This window comes from Haliaeetus albicilla, chromosome 5, assembly GCF_947461875.1.
Source record: "Haliaeetus albicilla chromosome 5, bHalAlb1.1, whole genome shotgun sequence".
Lineage (NCBI taxonomy): Eukaryota > Metazoa > Chordata > Aves > Accipitriformes > Accipitridae > Haliaeetus > Haliaeetus albicilla.
The window spans coordinates 13,859,289-13,875,218 of NC_091487.1; the positions used below are offsets into that span (position 1 = coordinate 13,859,289).

The 15,930-nt window shown below is 40.5% G+C and overlaps 1 protein-coding gene across 1 annotated transcript in view; it reads right to left on the bottom strand.

Moving 5' to 3' along the window:
- Positions 1-7,294: 7,294 nt before the first annotated feature.
- The window catches only part of WDR25 (WD repeat domain 25), a 70,343-nt gene continuing 61,707 nt past the window's right edge, over positions 7,295-15,930 (bottom strand). The window contains exons 5-7 of the mRNA XM_069783465.1: positions 12,350-12,520; positions 9,865-10,005; positions 7,295-9,478 (exon numbers count right to left, since the gene is read on the bottom strand). Of these exons, the coding sequence (XP_069639566.1) occupies positions 9,257-9,478; positions 9,865-10,005; positions 12,350-12,520 (534 nt within the window). The 3' untranslated portion in view covers positions 7,295-9,256. The remainder of the gene's footprint in view (positions 9,479-9,864; positions 10,006-12,349; positions 12,521-15,930) is intronic.

A 15,930-nucleotide genomic window follows, 5' to 3' on the forward strand; every position in this document is an offset into this window, starting at 1 on the left:
TAGGATCTTGTCAGGGTTAGACCTCCACAGTGACGTTGCATGGAAACCTTTATTGGAATTCCTGTTGTGTCATCTATGTCTGACAGCGACTTCAGCATGGATGGGACTGTGCCCAGCGTGAACATAAAAATAAATCACCCAGATAATGTAGTAACACTTCAAATGTACTTAATTGTCATGATTTTTTCTCACAGAGATTTAGAGTACTTGCTCAAAAGAGAATGATTGCAGAATTGGAAATGTTAAGCATTAAGAGAGCAAATTAATCCCTAATTATGAACGCTAAAAATAAAAACAGAGCTATTAATTTCAGGAGCAAATGATGAGCGCTTATGTTATGAAGAAAAATAACATCCCTCTAGAAAATATTTGAAGAGTCCATTGATATTTTTGCCATAATTTACTCAAATTACTGCCAAAATTTTCCTCTGACAAGTTCTCTTACAAAACTATTTTGTATTCCCTCATACCATTGCCACCTCCCAAGAAGATCTCAGGTTCAGGAATAATTAATGCAAAACTAATGGAGATTTATTAAACTAGAGGAGTTTGGTGAAAGTTAAGTAGAGATAGGCTTCCTAACTTGAATAAAAATGCTACCATCAGATCTTGGTGCAGATTGTGAAGAATATGATTTCTCTCCAAGGTCTCCCTTGACAGACACCTAAGTAAAAGGCAGTTTAAAACACACTGAAAAGGTCAATATCCTCTTTTTTTTTTTTTTAGGACTGCAGTCCCCAAGGGAATGTTTCAGCAGCGTTTAAAATGCATGGAAAATGGGGGGGTAAAGGCAGGGGGGAGGAATTCATCTCAGGGCTACCTTTTATTTCTTCCTGCAGCAAAATAACGTGACCAGAAGAGCAATCTCTCCAGTGCCACGGCCCAGACCCACCAAACGGTCATGCTGCAACAGGAAGGTAGGAGTTTTCATTTGGTGGAACACCAGTTCCAAAGGCCACTTTGCATGTCGAGTGTTTGTATGAGCACATCCAATTTTGAACGTGGCGTATTTGTATTAAAGACCCATTAGTATTGGCCAAAATGCAAGCATTTAAGCCAAGGATTGTGTTTTGCCCAGGTCCTGGTAACATTTTTATTTTGTAAAAAATGACTCATTTTCTGTTATTCCAGAGGTATTTAGTTCATTTGCACCAAAGAGAGCATTCAACTTAATATAAGCAATTGTAAAAGTAAGAGGGGGAATTGCTGATTCCCTCAAAGAAACCTTGTCAGACTTCACACTTGCAAACCTCCCTCTCTCTGAAGGGCATTCAAAATGCACCAAACAGCAAAAATCCCTAACGGTGCATAATTAATGTGGTAGTTCAGCTAGTATGTTGAAAAACAAGGAAAACATTATATACATGATTAATAAAAAAGATTATTAAAAATTGCACTTCTGAAGTAAAGACCAGAGGTCCAAATGTAAATTATACCAGATGCTGGAATCCCAAAAGCATTGTCTTTATTTTAATAATGATACAATGCCTCCACTGCCTTCTCTGTAAAGCTCTCAAAATGCCAATTACCCAAGGAAGTACACAGCTTCTCAGGTGAATTGCAAAATTCACCTGACATTGAAGTAGCCATGACCAGACTGCTGTAGCAGTGCCAGAGTTCACTAATAGAAAATTAAAGTGCTGTGGGGTTGTCCTGCAAGCACAGCCACAAACTTAGGGCAAATATATGTTGTCTTTCATAGAAAGGTGCAGTATGGGCCAAAAGAAAGCTCTCGGCTCTGGCTAGCACGGCAATGCAGCCTGGGCAAGCAACACAAGCCGAGAGGCAGATTCATTAGTGAGAGGCCGTCACGAGTCTCCTGCAGCTCCACAGCTCTAGCAGGGTCACAGGACGAGCGCAGCAAGGTTTGTCCATCTGACGAGGACCATGGAGTTGCCCCTAGCTGTAGTAGCTTGAGATTTGGACAAGACTGGAGGCTCTGCTCAGGCTGCTCCGCGCTCCGAGCGGACTTCAGCCGGCACAGCTCCAGCCGGCCCGAGCTTTCCCAACAGCCACCCTCTTGGCCAAGGGCACAACAGGCCGTTCACTAGCAGGCGCTGCTTGTGAAATGTAAAGAACTAGATCCTCCCGCTTCTTTTATTCATGTCTCGTATTTGCCCGCGCTTTCCCGGCCAGGCCCGTTCCTTTCCCCGGTACAGCTGTGCTGTGTACACGTCTGTGAATAGTGCTGAGCTCTCCACATCTCCTTCTCATGTTCTGTGGTTAGCCACATCCATTCTTCTCTGCTCTCATCTCGCCTTTCTCTTATCTTCTCTTCTGCTGTTTTTCACCCGACGTTGCTGCTTATCTTCCGAGCCCATTCACTCTTTTCCTTCAACTATTCTCCGAAGCTTTCCCAGACTGCACTCCTTACTGCGCGCTGCCACCCTTGCCTCCCATTCCAGGTGTGCGTCTCACCTTGAGCAGGTGCAGAAGTGCTACAAAAGAGGATTGCAGAATTGAGTCTTGGACTGCGGGATTTTGGGGGCTTGGTATTAGTCTGTGTTTTATGGTCTGTGGTTTTCAGTCTTTTTAAACATCTTTATCTAGAAGCTCCTATTTTGCCATTCACTCTGTTGAAGTTGATCCTGAAACTGATTGGGGGGGCGGGCAGCGGCATCCAATAATAATGTGCTATCTTAAATAGCATATTAAGAGGCTTCGCTTTTCCTGTACTACATTGTAACATTTCTTTTCCCCTTTGCTTTGTTTCTCAATGGAGGTTTCACACGTTCTCTAAAATCCCCTCCTTCCGAGTGCTGGTGTGCGAAGGGGACGGCGCCGTCGGCTGGGTCCTTGGTGCACTGGAGGAGGTGAGGCACAAGCTGGTGTGCTCAGAGCCCTCAGCTGCCCTCTTACCTTTAGGAACAGGTGAGAATCATAGCGAGCACCATTCTTCTTCTGAGGGCGTAAGTCCTCCAGAACGTTTATCTTTATTTATCTGTAAATTTTTGTAATACAGCGTAAATACCATTAATACCATTTCAAATACCATTTTAAACAAATGGTGCCTGATTAAAAAAAAAAAAAGGAGGAATTTCTGTATATGTTCAGGTCTGTGCATACCAGACACCCTATGGAGAGTATGCAATGACTCAGATATCTTTTAACATTAGGGTGTGATTCACCTGAGTACTCACCAACAGCCGTTTAGTTTCACAGGTGTTAAAAATTAGGAGAGAACCTAAACTGAAGAGAGTTTGAGATTACTACCAGTGAACTGAAGAGAGATGTTACTTCCTTTGTACTTGTAGAAGGAATCCCATGTCTTTTTCCCTCAGCAGTATTAGTCTCCTAGGAAAATTTTTTTTTTAAGTCTCTCATGTTTGATGTTTGAGAAAAGTAAAGATCTGTAGATGAGGTTTTGGATAGGATTAAGATTTCACTTCATTGCTTTTGCCCAGATTCAGAAGACACATATCTGGTCAAAATACTCTCTGTTTGAGGTTTTAACAAATAAAAATTAGTCCATGTCATGTTTACAGTTCACAGATTGCATGTTTCATATTAATGGCATAATAAGCATTTTCATTTTTGTACTAAAAGCAGTACATGATTTGAAATGGTTTCTGCATTTCAAGTAACTGTAATTATTAAAACAAATAGCAAACGTGCAAATTAACCATCCAGACTGGCTGGGGTTAATGGATCTTTTACCTCTACTTATAAGAAATTCTCTTTAGAAACAAGAAGAGCTTGGCTTAGCAAAGATAAACAAAGCAAGGAAAGGGAAGGAATCAAAAAAACTCATTTGCTTTATAAGGTATGACATTCTTTACCTAATATTCAACTGAAATCATTTCCTATGCACTGTGAGGTGGAAGGGCTCTGGAATTTACTTGATCACTTAATGGGAAGGTAACAAAGGAGGTGGTTATGCAGTAAAACATGAAAAATAACATAGTTCATGCGTGAAGATACATCTAAATGATATTCTGAGGCAGTTCTTTGCTACTTGCTTATAAGAGAGTGGTAACAATCTGAACACAAGAAAATTGCTTTCTCAAGGTAACCAGGTCTGTACCAGGGATGGTACACTTACGCATAAGTTGTTATATAAATTGCTCTTCTAAGGACACACTTCAAACAATTTGTTAGTATAAAACTTACTTAGAACTAGGAACAATACCCGAGTTTTGTGGCCCTGCTGATGGAAATTGGAGACGAATGGATCTAGCTGAAGCTGTCTAGACTGTAACTTCAGGCATTTTCAACCTTGGTGAACTTCAGCCCTCTCCAAAGAGTTCCTGCAAGTTTTTAGATTGATTTTAAGAGGCACTTACCCAAACTGGTGAAAACGTAGTGAGAATTACATTTGGATGAGGCTTTATCAATTCTGTGCAGTACCTAGGTACTTTCTGGTAGGCTTCTAAATAAGATTGTGTAGAAGGATCTCCAGGGACTGGGAGAGGGAGGTGAATAAGCTTAATTCCTTTACACCTCCGCCTAAAGTCAGCAAAGGGAGCCCTACTCCCACCTAGAGACCCACCATTCGCATTATAGACTAGGCTGCTCTGTCCCAACCGAGTTGTTCCACACACGTGGTAGAATTCATCAAGCTCTGGGCAGGGGCCACCTTGTCTTACTACCACTGGAGATCAAGTACTTCCAAAATCGCTTTCTTTTCCCTTCATAAATTAATTTAGTTTCCTGTATTTCCACTCTTTTAAGTGTGGAAACATCAGACCACTCTGCACAGTGGTGAGTCATGAAGAGATAGATGAGAGATTTATCAAGAAAGGGGAAAGTGCCAAAGGCTCTTTGAAACTCCTGAGGATCTGTTTACATTACCAAGTAGTATGGCCCAACAAGAGTAAATTTGTAGAGTTTGTCTCACTTCTGAAAATGCAGCATCTAACCTACATGCATTTGGGTGGGTAGGGGATGCTCTGAACTCTCTCCAGTCTAGTCTCACTAGCCGGGACATGTTAAATATGGTCTTGGAGCAAATCTCCTCATTTAGGCTTGTTTGAAAGAAGCGCAGCTTGTGCACTCTGTGAACCAAAGCATTGTAAGTGGCAATAATTGGGAGATTTTTTTTTTGTTATTATCATTTTTTCCCAAAAAGTGCACTCCTGACAAACTACAACATTGATGTAGGTACACCTTTTAGGAGCAGCTATAATAGAAAGGATCTGCAAGACAGTAAAGCAGTAATCAAAGGCAGAAAGACAAGTAAGAAAGAGGGTAGAATCTCCAAAAGTAATAAGCCTCATTAAAACTGGAAAACAGAAAGGTAAGAATGGAGTGCAAAGTGCTCTGGGATTTCTGGCTACCTTTCTAATGACAGCTGGAATGAAAGCCTGAAAGCCACTAGTCAGAGCACAGCAAAATGAAATTTACTGAAGAGAAGATGAATGTAGTGGAAGCATATAGACTACTATATACTTAAATGCAGAAGACAAGCTGCTGAAACAAGGACAGAAAAACTGAAAATTAAATGGTGAGGATGCGAGCAGTGGCTAGGAGGAGCTGGGATTGAGCAGAGCAAATATTTTCAGTTGAATGCAGTCCAAACCCATGTATCAGGAAAATGGGAAATTTGAGATCCCATGATTTTTTGATCTTCCCATTTTGTTCTGTTCTGCCATAGTCTTGTAACTTTACATTTGCCTGTCCCCTGTGGAGAAAGTCATACCATTGTAATGCCATACCTTATTTTCATGATTATGGCTATAGTTGAAATATAGAGTGACTCACCAACAGTATTTCAGCTGAGTGAACACAATGATTCTAATAACTGTCTGCTAATTAGCAGGTTTTTGAGATAAAGACAGTTGAATAGCTTGCATCCTCTGACACCCCAAATTAATAACGCTCCAGTAGCAAATAATAAAGTGGTAGAGATTGGCATTATTACTTTTTGGTACAGTACAAAATAGATTAAAATGAATCTGGCTTGTTTATCTACACAGCCTAGACCATTTTAAAATGCTAAAGATCTCTGCCTTGGCTCTAATATATGATGCCCTAGAGAGCTCTATATAAAGCTAGAAGAACTGCTCCTAAAGCAAGATTCAAAAATTTCTAGATTACCGTTTTATGAATAAAATTAATTAACCAACAATTCATTACATTCTAAAAGCTTCATCTGACCATAATAAACCTTGTTTGCAGCCCAAACAGTATTTGGTAATTGCAGAATGATGGAGCAATGTGGATATTTTTTGATTACAGTTTATTGCATAAGATTACAAGGAAGAATTTGTCTTTGAATCATAATGAAAACTTAATTGACACCACTATTCTAAAATATTTCCAATGATTAAATTTCAGTCTGTCTCTTAATCAGTTTTATATTAGAAAGAGATTTAAACAAGATAATGCTGTGAACATAATTTCATTGCATTATAAAACCTTTGGCTGGATCTCATAAGTAATTAAAACTCCAGCCATCTTGGAAATCTGACACAAATGCAATTCTGATTTTAATATTCTTTAAGATTATACAGCTTCAAGTTTCTTTTATTTTTCTCTACTACCGTTAATCAAATTTAACCTTCCCACCCCCATAAATAGTCTACAATTTATACTTGCATGATAATTTCAGGAGGGATAAATGCCAGACAGCAGAATCATGCCTCAGGACATAAGTTAAACTGAAGCAACAGCATGAGTAATATTACAAAATGCGGTTACTTTTCTATGCAGTATGTGCAATGATTCCCAAAGACTGCTTTCTCTTTCACTCTATCCAGAGGTGCTCTTAGCTGAGGCTGAATGTGCTGAGAGCTCATTCAAATATAGAGCAGTCATCACGTAAGCTGGGGCCTCCATCCAGTAAGGCATTTCTACCACGAGCTCACGCTTATTTCAGAGGCTTTTCTCAACACTGTATTTAATAAAATAACAGACAGATAATCTCTTGTGCAGATAACAGGATGCATTGCACAACTACAGTGCTGCCCGTCCTTTATACAGACACAACTGGTCGCAAGAAGTTTTAAAGCGGCAATAGCACATTTTGAACTAAAATACCTGGAGGGAAGGACACAGAGCCACCCTCTTCGAAAATGCCATGCAGTTGTGATTCAGCCTGCCCAGTGATAGGCAACTACTACTTCACTTTCAACTAAACTCTTTCTGACACCTACGAAGATCTCACAGCTTGAATTAGGAGTAACTCATCAAATCACTGAATCAGTTGTCATTTAAAGGGTCCAGCTGGCTTGTATGCTAGAGGCACAGTCAAGAGAAGTGCAAAATTCAGGCTCCTGTCGAACAGCTAATTGCCTAACAAGGAAGTAAGAAATTAAGAACTGTCTGGGGAAAAAAAAAAGTTACTTGCGCTATGTTGCCTGGTTCACTAAAATTTAATTCCCTGTGTTAAAACCTGTCGTAACTCTTGATAAAATGATTAAAACCACACAGCCACAATATCTTGGTACAGGCTTATTTCTTACTACAAGCTATAAGGAACACAAACTACAAACCAATGGAGTACATTTTGCCCATTACTTAATTAAAATCTGCCATTTGCAAGAGTGTTCTAAAAATTTTTCTCTGAAAAAGCTGTTTTAAAGGAGTATGTGAAAAATGGATAAAAACCCCTTGTATTTGTGCCAATAAGAAAAAAAATCAGAATAAAAAGATGCTACAGCTGCTATTAGACATGACTTCTGGATTCCATGACAGAGACAATTTACTCAATACAATTATCTAGTGTATGTTAAAATACCTCAATAGACTAATCAGACCAAACAAAAGCCAAGCTTATAGCACTCACTGCAAGGTAGCACGTATTTATATAGAGTGAAGGTTGGGAATACATATTGTTTATGTGATGCATAGACATATTTTTTCAGTGATACATATATATATATACACACACACACGTATGTATAAAATGGATAATAATTCTAGAATCAAGCAATACAAGTGCAGGGAATGCAAATTTAAAGTACATTTACAAGAAATCTATATGTATGTAAATACGGTTATGGCCTAATGAATTTTCTATTCGCTGCAGAATAGCCCAGCTCCTGTCTGAATGTCAGAGAACACCCCCTGCACTGAATAGCATCATGACAATTTTCTGTTTCTAAGTGACATCAGAGTATGGAGAAATGCATGTGTGTTCGCAATAAATAAGGGTAGCATATTAATTGTTTCCCCTCCCAAGTATCAATTCCATGATAGTCTTGAGTACTAACTTGCCAAGAGTAAAAGGAGTAAAATAGTGAAATACAGACACCATCAATAAAAAAAAATGTTTATTTTTTTCATTAAAAATATTTATACATAGTTTTGCTTTGTTTATGTAAAGTCATAAATGTAAGTTTAAAACTCAAGTTTAAACATTGGGATTTCAAGAGCACAAATTTATTGACTTCAAAATTAATTTCACCTGATCTGGCACTCCTTTCTCTGGAACTCTCAGAAGGCATTTTACAATAGGTTGAGCTGGTAATAGCTATCCATTACCAAAAGAAGCAGTCCCACCTGCCCTACGATCTGGCCCCTTCTTGTGCTGAGATGCTGTTTTGCCTTAAACTACGCTATTGCTTGTCTAACTCTTCAGTGACCAGGTCAGGGAGCTAAACTAGTGGGGAAAAAAAAAATCCCAGGACAATCAAATAGGCCTTAATTGATCTGAACACTATCTTCTGTTAAATAATATGTCCTCACCAACTTTTGGTGAGGCCAAGAGGAAATGGCCTCGAGTTGCACCAGGGGAGGTTTAGATTGAATATTAGGAAAAATTTCTTCACCAAAAGGGTAGTCATGCACTGGGCCTGGCTGCTCAGGGAAGTGGTTGAGTCACCATCCCTGGAGGTATTTAAAAGACGTGTAGATATAGTGCTTAGGGACATGGTTTAGTGGTGGACCTGGCAGTGCTAGGTTAATGGTTGGACTTGATGATCTTAAAGGTTTTTTCCAACCTAAATGATTCTATGATAAAACCTGGTTTAGGAAAGCTGCATTGAAAAGCTACATAAAAAGAACAGTAATTTTCTCAAGTTTAGCTACTCAAAGCAGGGTAGGGCTAGATGAGCACCAGAAGATTGACACAAAAGGGGCTGAAATTTGTCACCAGGTCCAAGGGAGAGAGTAAGACAACTTCTTTGCTCAGCAGCTAGTGACAAGACCATCTTAACTGCATTATGAAAGCATACACTTAGAGGTCATAGAAGAACAGACAACAGTCTCTCCTGTCTACAACACATCACAACAAAATTTCACATTGCATACCATGGTTTATTTCCTACACCTTTGACAGACTAACAGGAGACATCCTGAAAAGTAACTCTGCTTGTTATTGCCAGATCTTGATTTCTCCAGCCCAATCACATGTTGCAAGGAGCGATGGCAAGACTGGGTGAAATATTGCACTCACACAAGCTTCTTTATGTGCAGACAAAGTGCGAATAATCCTAGCAGTATGATAGTTGTAGAAAAACACTTTGCCATCTGAACTTCCTGTCACCAAAAGTGTTCCATCTGGAGAAAATTCACAGCCCACTGCAAATCCTTCCACCTGTGAAAATCAATAACAGTGTAACTCCTGATGCTGATTAGAAAAGTTCATTGTGATATACTGAAAAAGAATATAGTACAAAAAAAAAAAAAAAGTATCTTTAAATAGATATCCACTAAGGACTTCTCCAGGTGTTTAAGACGCAGCTATAACACAAACTTATTTAAGCAAGCCATTAAGTATTCATAAAGTCTTCTAATAACTATTTTCTTCAGAGTGCATATGATTCAAAATAGACTGGCACACAGGAAAGCAAATGAAGCCAATTAATATCTATCACTGATTTATAATCAAACACTATTAGCAGACACATTGAAAAGCACAGGTACTTTGCTATCTATCTCCCTTCCAGACTTGGATACTAAGTTCCCGGTGAAGAAGGATACCTTATGTCCTTCATATCTTTTCTTTTTGTTGATTCGGTAAGGTCGCTGGGCAGAAAACAAAGCCATGTAGTTCCCGTTTGTCTGAGCAACAAACATAGACTCTTTTGGGTGCAGAGTTAGACTTGGGCAAGTATAACGCTCCTGAAAATAATTTTAAAGAAAGTTTTGTTGTATGAAACAAAAGATTTGTTCAAATGATTCAGGTTATCTTTTGACATATTTGAAAGACCATAAAAGGTAAGGCATACATAAGTCACCTCCGTAGTATACATTATAAAAAGATACTTATTAGAATCCACTGAAAGTCTCACACCAAGACAAATATTAAATCAAATCTCTACCCCAATTCCCTAGATACTGAGCAAAACCCCATCTCTCCCTGAACCATAATTATACTGCAGAACAGCTGCAGAAAGGTAACTCCAACCTGACAGTACACAATCATCCTCTTCCTGCCCAAGGAAAACTGAAGTTTGAATGTGAAAGTTTGAGTCCTCTTCTCCCATACCCCTTCCTCCATAGCCATACTGTGCCTTACATGCTACTTCGTACAGTTCTCAAATCCTCCATCCTCTCTGTTCTCGCCACACTGACAGGAACAGAAATCAGCCCATTTAAAGAGACACCTTACCCCACCCCACTCTTCAAAAAAAAAAAAAAGAAAAAAATCAAAAAAAATAGGGGTCGTTATTAGCCTACTAATGTCAGAAGTTCCTTATGACAGTGATTTGCCATGTAGACTGCTGCTGGCTGTAAATTCATAAATATCTGCAAAAATGAATAACACTTGGCTTTACCCTAGTATTCCTATTTAAGACTGAATTAAGATTACTTTCAAAACTCCGCATGGTGACTACATCAGAAATCAGCTGCTCTTGCAAGGTTTCCACCAGGTCCAAACCTTTTCTAGTTTCAGCCTAACTTAAAGACACAGTGCTGAATTTTGATGCCACGAATACCAATTAAGAGAGCGCTGGTTGTAGGATGCATCTGCATGTGAAGGACACCAGGCTGACAGTTACCACTGGACACCCTGGGCTATGTGGCAGAGTGGGAAGAACATCAGACTGGTTTTGTTGTTTGGTTTGGAAGTGATGAACTGAAACAGAAGTTCTGGGGTTTGTAAGGTAGTGGGCACAGAAACCAAAACAGGGTTAGGCAGCGTGCCTGGTTAGCAGCGTGCTCCGTGGCAGAGCACTGCATGCTTCTGGGGAGAAACTGGGTCTAACAGTAAGGCATCAGAAAGTGTAATGCAATCTGCAGGAGCACTGTGCTGTTATGCTAGGTATACTGTAGTAATGGGTTATTTTAGAGCTCTGAATTATTCATTTGTTAATGCAGACAAGCAATAGATCAAGCCCTGTTGGGATCTAATCTGTTTAGAGAGCTCAGAGGTTACCTCCCACCTTGAAGGGTTCAAAGGTGAAATTCAGAGAAGTGAAGCAGAGTTTCCAAAATTACCACCAAGTTTTGTGTATTCACAGTGCAGAAAAGGGGGAAACCAGTCCATTTCAGAGATGCTGCAGTCGTGAGAAGGTAGGCTGTGGGGGTCTGTTTGTTTGTTTGTTTGGCAGGGGATAAGGAGAAAAAAGTTGTTTGGTTTTTACTTCTTGATACTGAACCTGACTGGTCTGTACTTTATACATTCACAGCTTTTTTTTTTTTTTCCCTATTGCCTATCCAAGATGCTGGTAGATCCAATATTGGACAAAGACATAACTGTGGAAACTAAACATGAAACAATCTCACTAGAGTATCAACTACATGTCCTTGTTAGTAGAGAACTGTTCATTTCAGCCAAAAAGCTTCTACATACAATCCAATCATATTATATTACATAAGATATTAGACTTAGGTTTTTAAAAAATACCCAGGGAGTTGGAATTATCTGTTAACTTCCTCGGGAATCTCCTTTGAAGCTGTCAGCCTTTCTAGACCATTTAGTCCATTAAATATCTTGACTGGATAGATTACTGAGAGAAATACTGCACCTGCACTGACAAAAGTAAATTTTGCCTCTGTGATTATGCTGTACTAGGTATCTATATGCAGGTATCAGGTTGCTGTTGCTATTTCTATGCAAATATTAAACTCAATTTGTCAATAGCCCTCATTGCAGCTGATGAAAAATGTATGAAAAAGTGTAGGAAAAGAAATGTGGCACTATAGCAACTGCTGCCATGCACCATTGGCAAGCTAGAATGACACTGCGGTGGCCTTGCCTAAATATAGCTTAGATGTCAGTGAATGAGCACTGAAATGCAAATATTTTTAACACACAGAGACCTATCAGTCTTCCAGGTCATTTTTTAAGAATAAGTAAGTGTTCTTAAAATGTAAAAATAAAGCAAGCCCTCAACTTACATTAAGAGCATTTTATACATCACACAATGATCTTACAGAAAATCAAAAGCCTTGTTTTTACAACACCGACAGACGTGAAATGCTAAATCATGACCCAAAAAATACTAGTTGTTAAACTTACATGAAAAATCTGATTGGAGATTTTCGCAGAACTTTGAAAGTCCCATGCAATAATGGTACGATCAGCTGAGTCCCGGCTTACTGCATCTGTGCTTGTAAGAAATTCTCTTCCTTCAGGGAGAAAGAGTATATCCAATGTCTGTTGTACTGCAGCTTTGTACACTCTTAACACCTAGTGGATAAAAAAGTTCGTTATTTTTTGACAGATTAGAAGAACATGATAACCTATGTTTTCTCTCTTTGTATTAATAACTATCTCCAACAAACTACATATTATTATAAAATGGGAAAAAGTAACTGATCTTTAAATGTTGAAGTACTGGTGTATTAGATAGCTTGTTAATGTATGTAAAGAGTCCACACACAGAAAAATTAAATGAGATAAAAGAAAGCACCAATCTGTACAATTTATATATTGTATTTATATATACATAGATCCTGTTATAAATTCCTAAGGAGTTAGAGTTAGATCCAGAAAGAGCTTTAGACAACAACGTTGTGGAGCTGGGTCTACACAAACTCCCTTTTATTTCATGAACTCTTCTAGATTCTCTAGAAGAGGCAAGGGAATCTTTGGCAGCAGGCTGGCCAACTTAGTGAGGCTGGCTTTAAACTGAAGGACTCAGGGCAGGGTCCAAAGTGGCAACACTACGCCATTGCAACCAACTGGGGAATAAGCCAGGCCGACCAAAGCAGCGACAAATGCATTAGCTGCTTCCCAAGACGAGAACCAGAAGACCAACCACCTCAAGCGTATGTATACCAACACACACAGCCTGGGGATCAAACAGGAGGAACTGGAGCTCTGCGCCCAGTCAGAAAGTTATGATATCATAGGAATAACTGAAACATGGTGGGACAACTCACACATCTGGAAGATTGCAATGGATGGCTACAGGCTGTTTCATAGAGACAGGCAGGGAAGAAGAGGAGGAGGAGTTGTGCTCTATGTTAAGGAGAACCTTGAACATATAGAAGTCAACTACAGCGATTACAGAAGCCCTGTTGAATGCCTCTGGGTCAATATCAGAGCGGTCATCTCCCGGGGATCTTACAGTAGGCATCTGCTACCGACCTCCAAACCAAGACGATAAGGCAAACAAAGCAATATTTGGGTCACTTAAATAAGCTTCGGGTCAACAGAACTTGGTTCTTATGGGTGACTTCAACTAACCACGCATCTGTTGGAAGAACAATACAGCAGCTCACGTCATCCCTCAAGTTCCTGGAGTGCATAGAGAACTGCTTCTTCATACAAATGTTAGACATGCCAACTAGGACTGAGGCATTGCTGGACTTGCTACTCACAAACCAAGAAAACCTGCTTTGTAATATCTCAGTTAGCAATAGCCTTGGCTGCAGTGATCACAATATTGTGGAGTTTGGGATCCTGCTGAGCACACTGAAGGTTAGTACTAAGCCAAACGTTTTAGATTTCAGAAGAGCAAACTTCAGCTCACTCAGAGCTCATTTGGGAGGGATTCTGTGGGAAGCTCCCATGGAGGATAAAGGAGCTAGCGAAAAGAAAAAAACAGACTCGACTTGGGAAAAAACACAAAATCAACTTAATTTGTTACCAATGAAATCAAAACAGGATAATGAGAAGTAAAACCAAATCTTAGAACACCTTCCCCCACCCCTCCCTCCTTCCCGGGCTCAACTCCACTCCTGGTTTTCTCCACCTTCTCCCCTCCAGCAGCACAGGGGGACAGGGAATGGGGGTTAGGGTCAGTTCGTCACACATTGTCTCTGCCACTCCTTCCTCCTCAGGGGCAGGACTCCTCACACTCTCCCCCTGCTCCAGAGTGGGGTCCCTCCCATGGGAGACAGTCCAATGCAAGTCTTTCCCACAGGCTGCAGTTCTTCACAAACTGCGCCAGCGTGGGTCCCTTCCACAGGCTGCAGTCCTTCAGGCACAGACTGCTCCAGCACAGGCTTTCCCACAGAGTCATGGCCATTTTCTGGGGCACCCACCCAGGGGGTGCAGGGGGACAGCCTGCTGTCTCACCACAGGCTGCAGGGGAATCACCTCCTCCGGAGCATACCCCCCCCCCAGCCTTCTCTACTGACCTTGGTGTCTGCATAGCTGTTTCTCTCACATTCCACTCTCCGCTGCAGGTTTCCCTTCTTAACTATGTTCTCCCAGAGGTGCTACCACCATCGCTGATGTGCTCGGCCTTGGCCAGAGGCGGGTCCAACTTGGAGCTGGGGAAGCTTCTAGCAGCTTCCCACAGGAGCCAACCCCTGTAGCCCCCTCCCCTGCTACTAAAACACTGCCACACAAACTCAATACAAAAGAACACGGCAGGAAGTGAATATTCTTGTTGATCATTCCAGACTTAATTACAAATCAGTGTTTATGACTGGGGATGAGTACACTTGATGATTCAAGGTTCTCCCAGTCCCATACTGCTGTGTGTCATTGCTTAACTTTCAAGTGGTGAGAACCCAGTGTCAGGACTGTACGGCAAGGGAGCATAGCTTGCATGTTCAGTCAGAAACTGCCTATGAGGCTAATGTGGACACGCTTAGCAGAAGGGTACACCATTCATCCTGCAGAAGATACATCAATCCCATTAAGGGCTCGGTCTGACACCCTCTCCTGAAAAAAAGAAACCCAAGCAGCGTTTGCTCTTTTAAAGTGCTGCCAGAGAGGGAGGGATGGAGGTGATGGGAGCACTGCTGTCAAACAGTTTTGTGCTTTAAGGACTCAGCCGGGATCCTGCCTTGGTCTACAGCGATTCAATCCCACACCTCCCACCTAATCTGCCTACCAGCTGTCCTGGCAAGAGGCAGTCTCTGCTGCTTCTGCTGAAGCAAAGGCTTTTTCTGTCACTCTGCTGAAACTGCAGGGCAGCAGGGAGTCATCAATACATCAAACCATGTCTTGGCTCAAGAGCAAATAATGTGGCTCGTCCACTAGTTCCCATCATGTAATTAATGCATATGAACAATCTGTAAAGAAGTTTGTGATGTAAAAGAAAATACTGAAGTCACCAAAACTTCTTCCCAAATAAAAAAAAACAGAGCTCCCAAATCTAGATCTTCTTTCAGGGCTTACACCAAAGTGTCTTGGATCCATGCAGAAATGGGTCCTCAGCCACAGGATTCTGAATATTTTAACAGCCTGTGAGTTGGATCTTAAAAAGTAAGAGAGATTTTGAACTATTCTAAGGAATATATGAACAAATTTAATTTCCTCTCTTTCCACCTTTCTTCTGCATCTGTGTTGTCTAGTTTGAATTTTGCAAATCAATACTTTTGCTTTCTTTTTCTCTGATTTGCCTCCAGTGAAGAGAAACTTCAAGGCAAGTGGACAGATCAAAGCAATCCATCTCTCTGAATATGGGGATAAAACTAGGACACTGGAAGACTCCTAGTTATTAATATCTAAATCTATCTCTCTCTCTCTCCAAGATAGCTAAAACATAGCAGCCTGCACTTCCAACAGGGTGTTCAGAGGTTAGTCCTTCTAACATCACTAGAAAAAAAACAACAGAGCAGAGAAGTATTATACTGAAATGGTTCCCAACTTTGTGAGGCATTCAGTGCCTACCTTATACCCCTAACATAATATGTGAC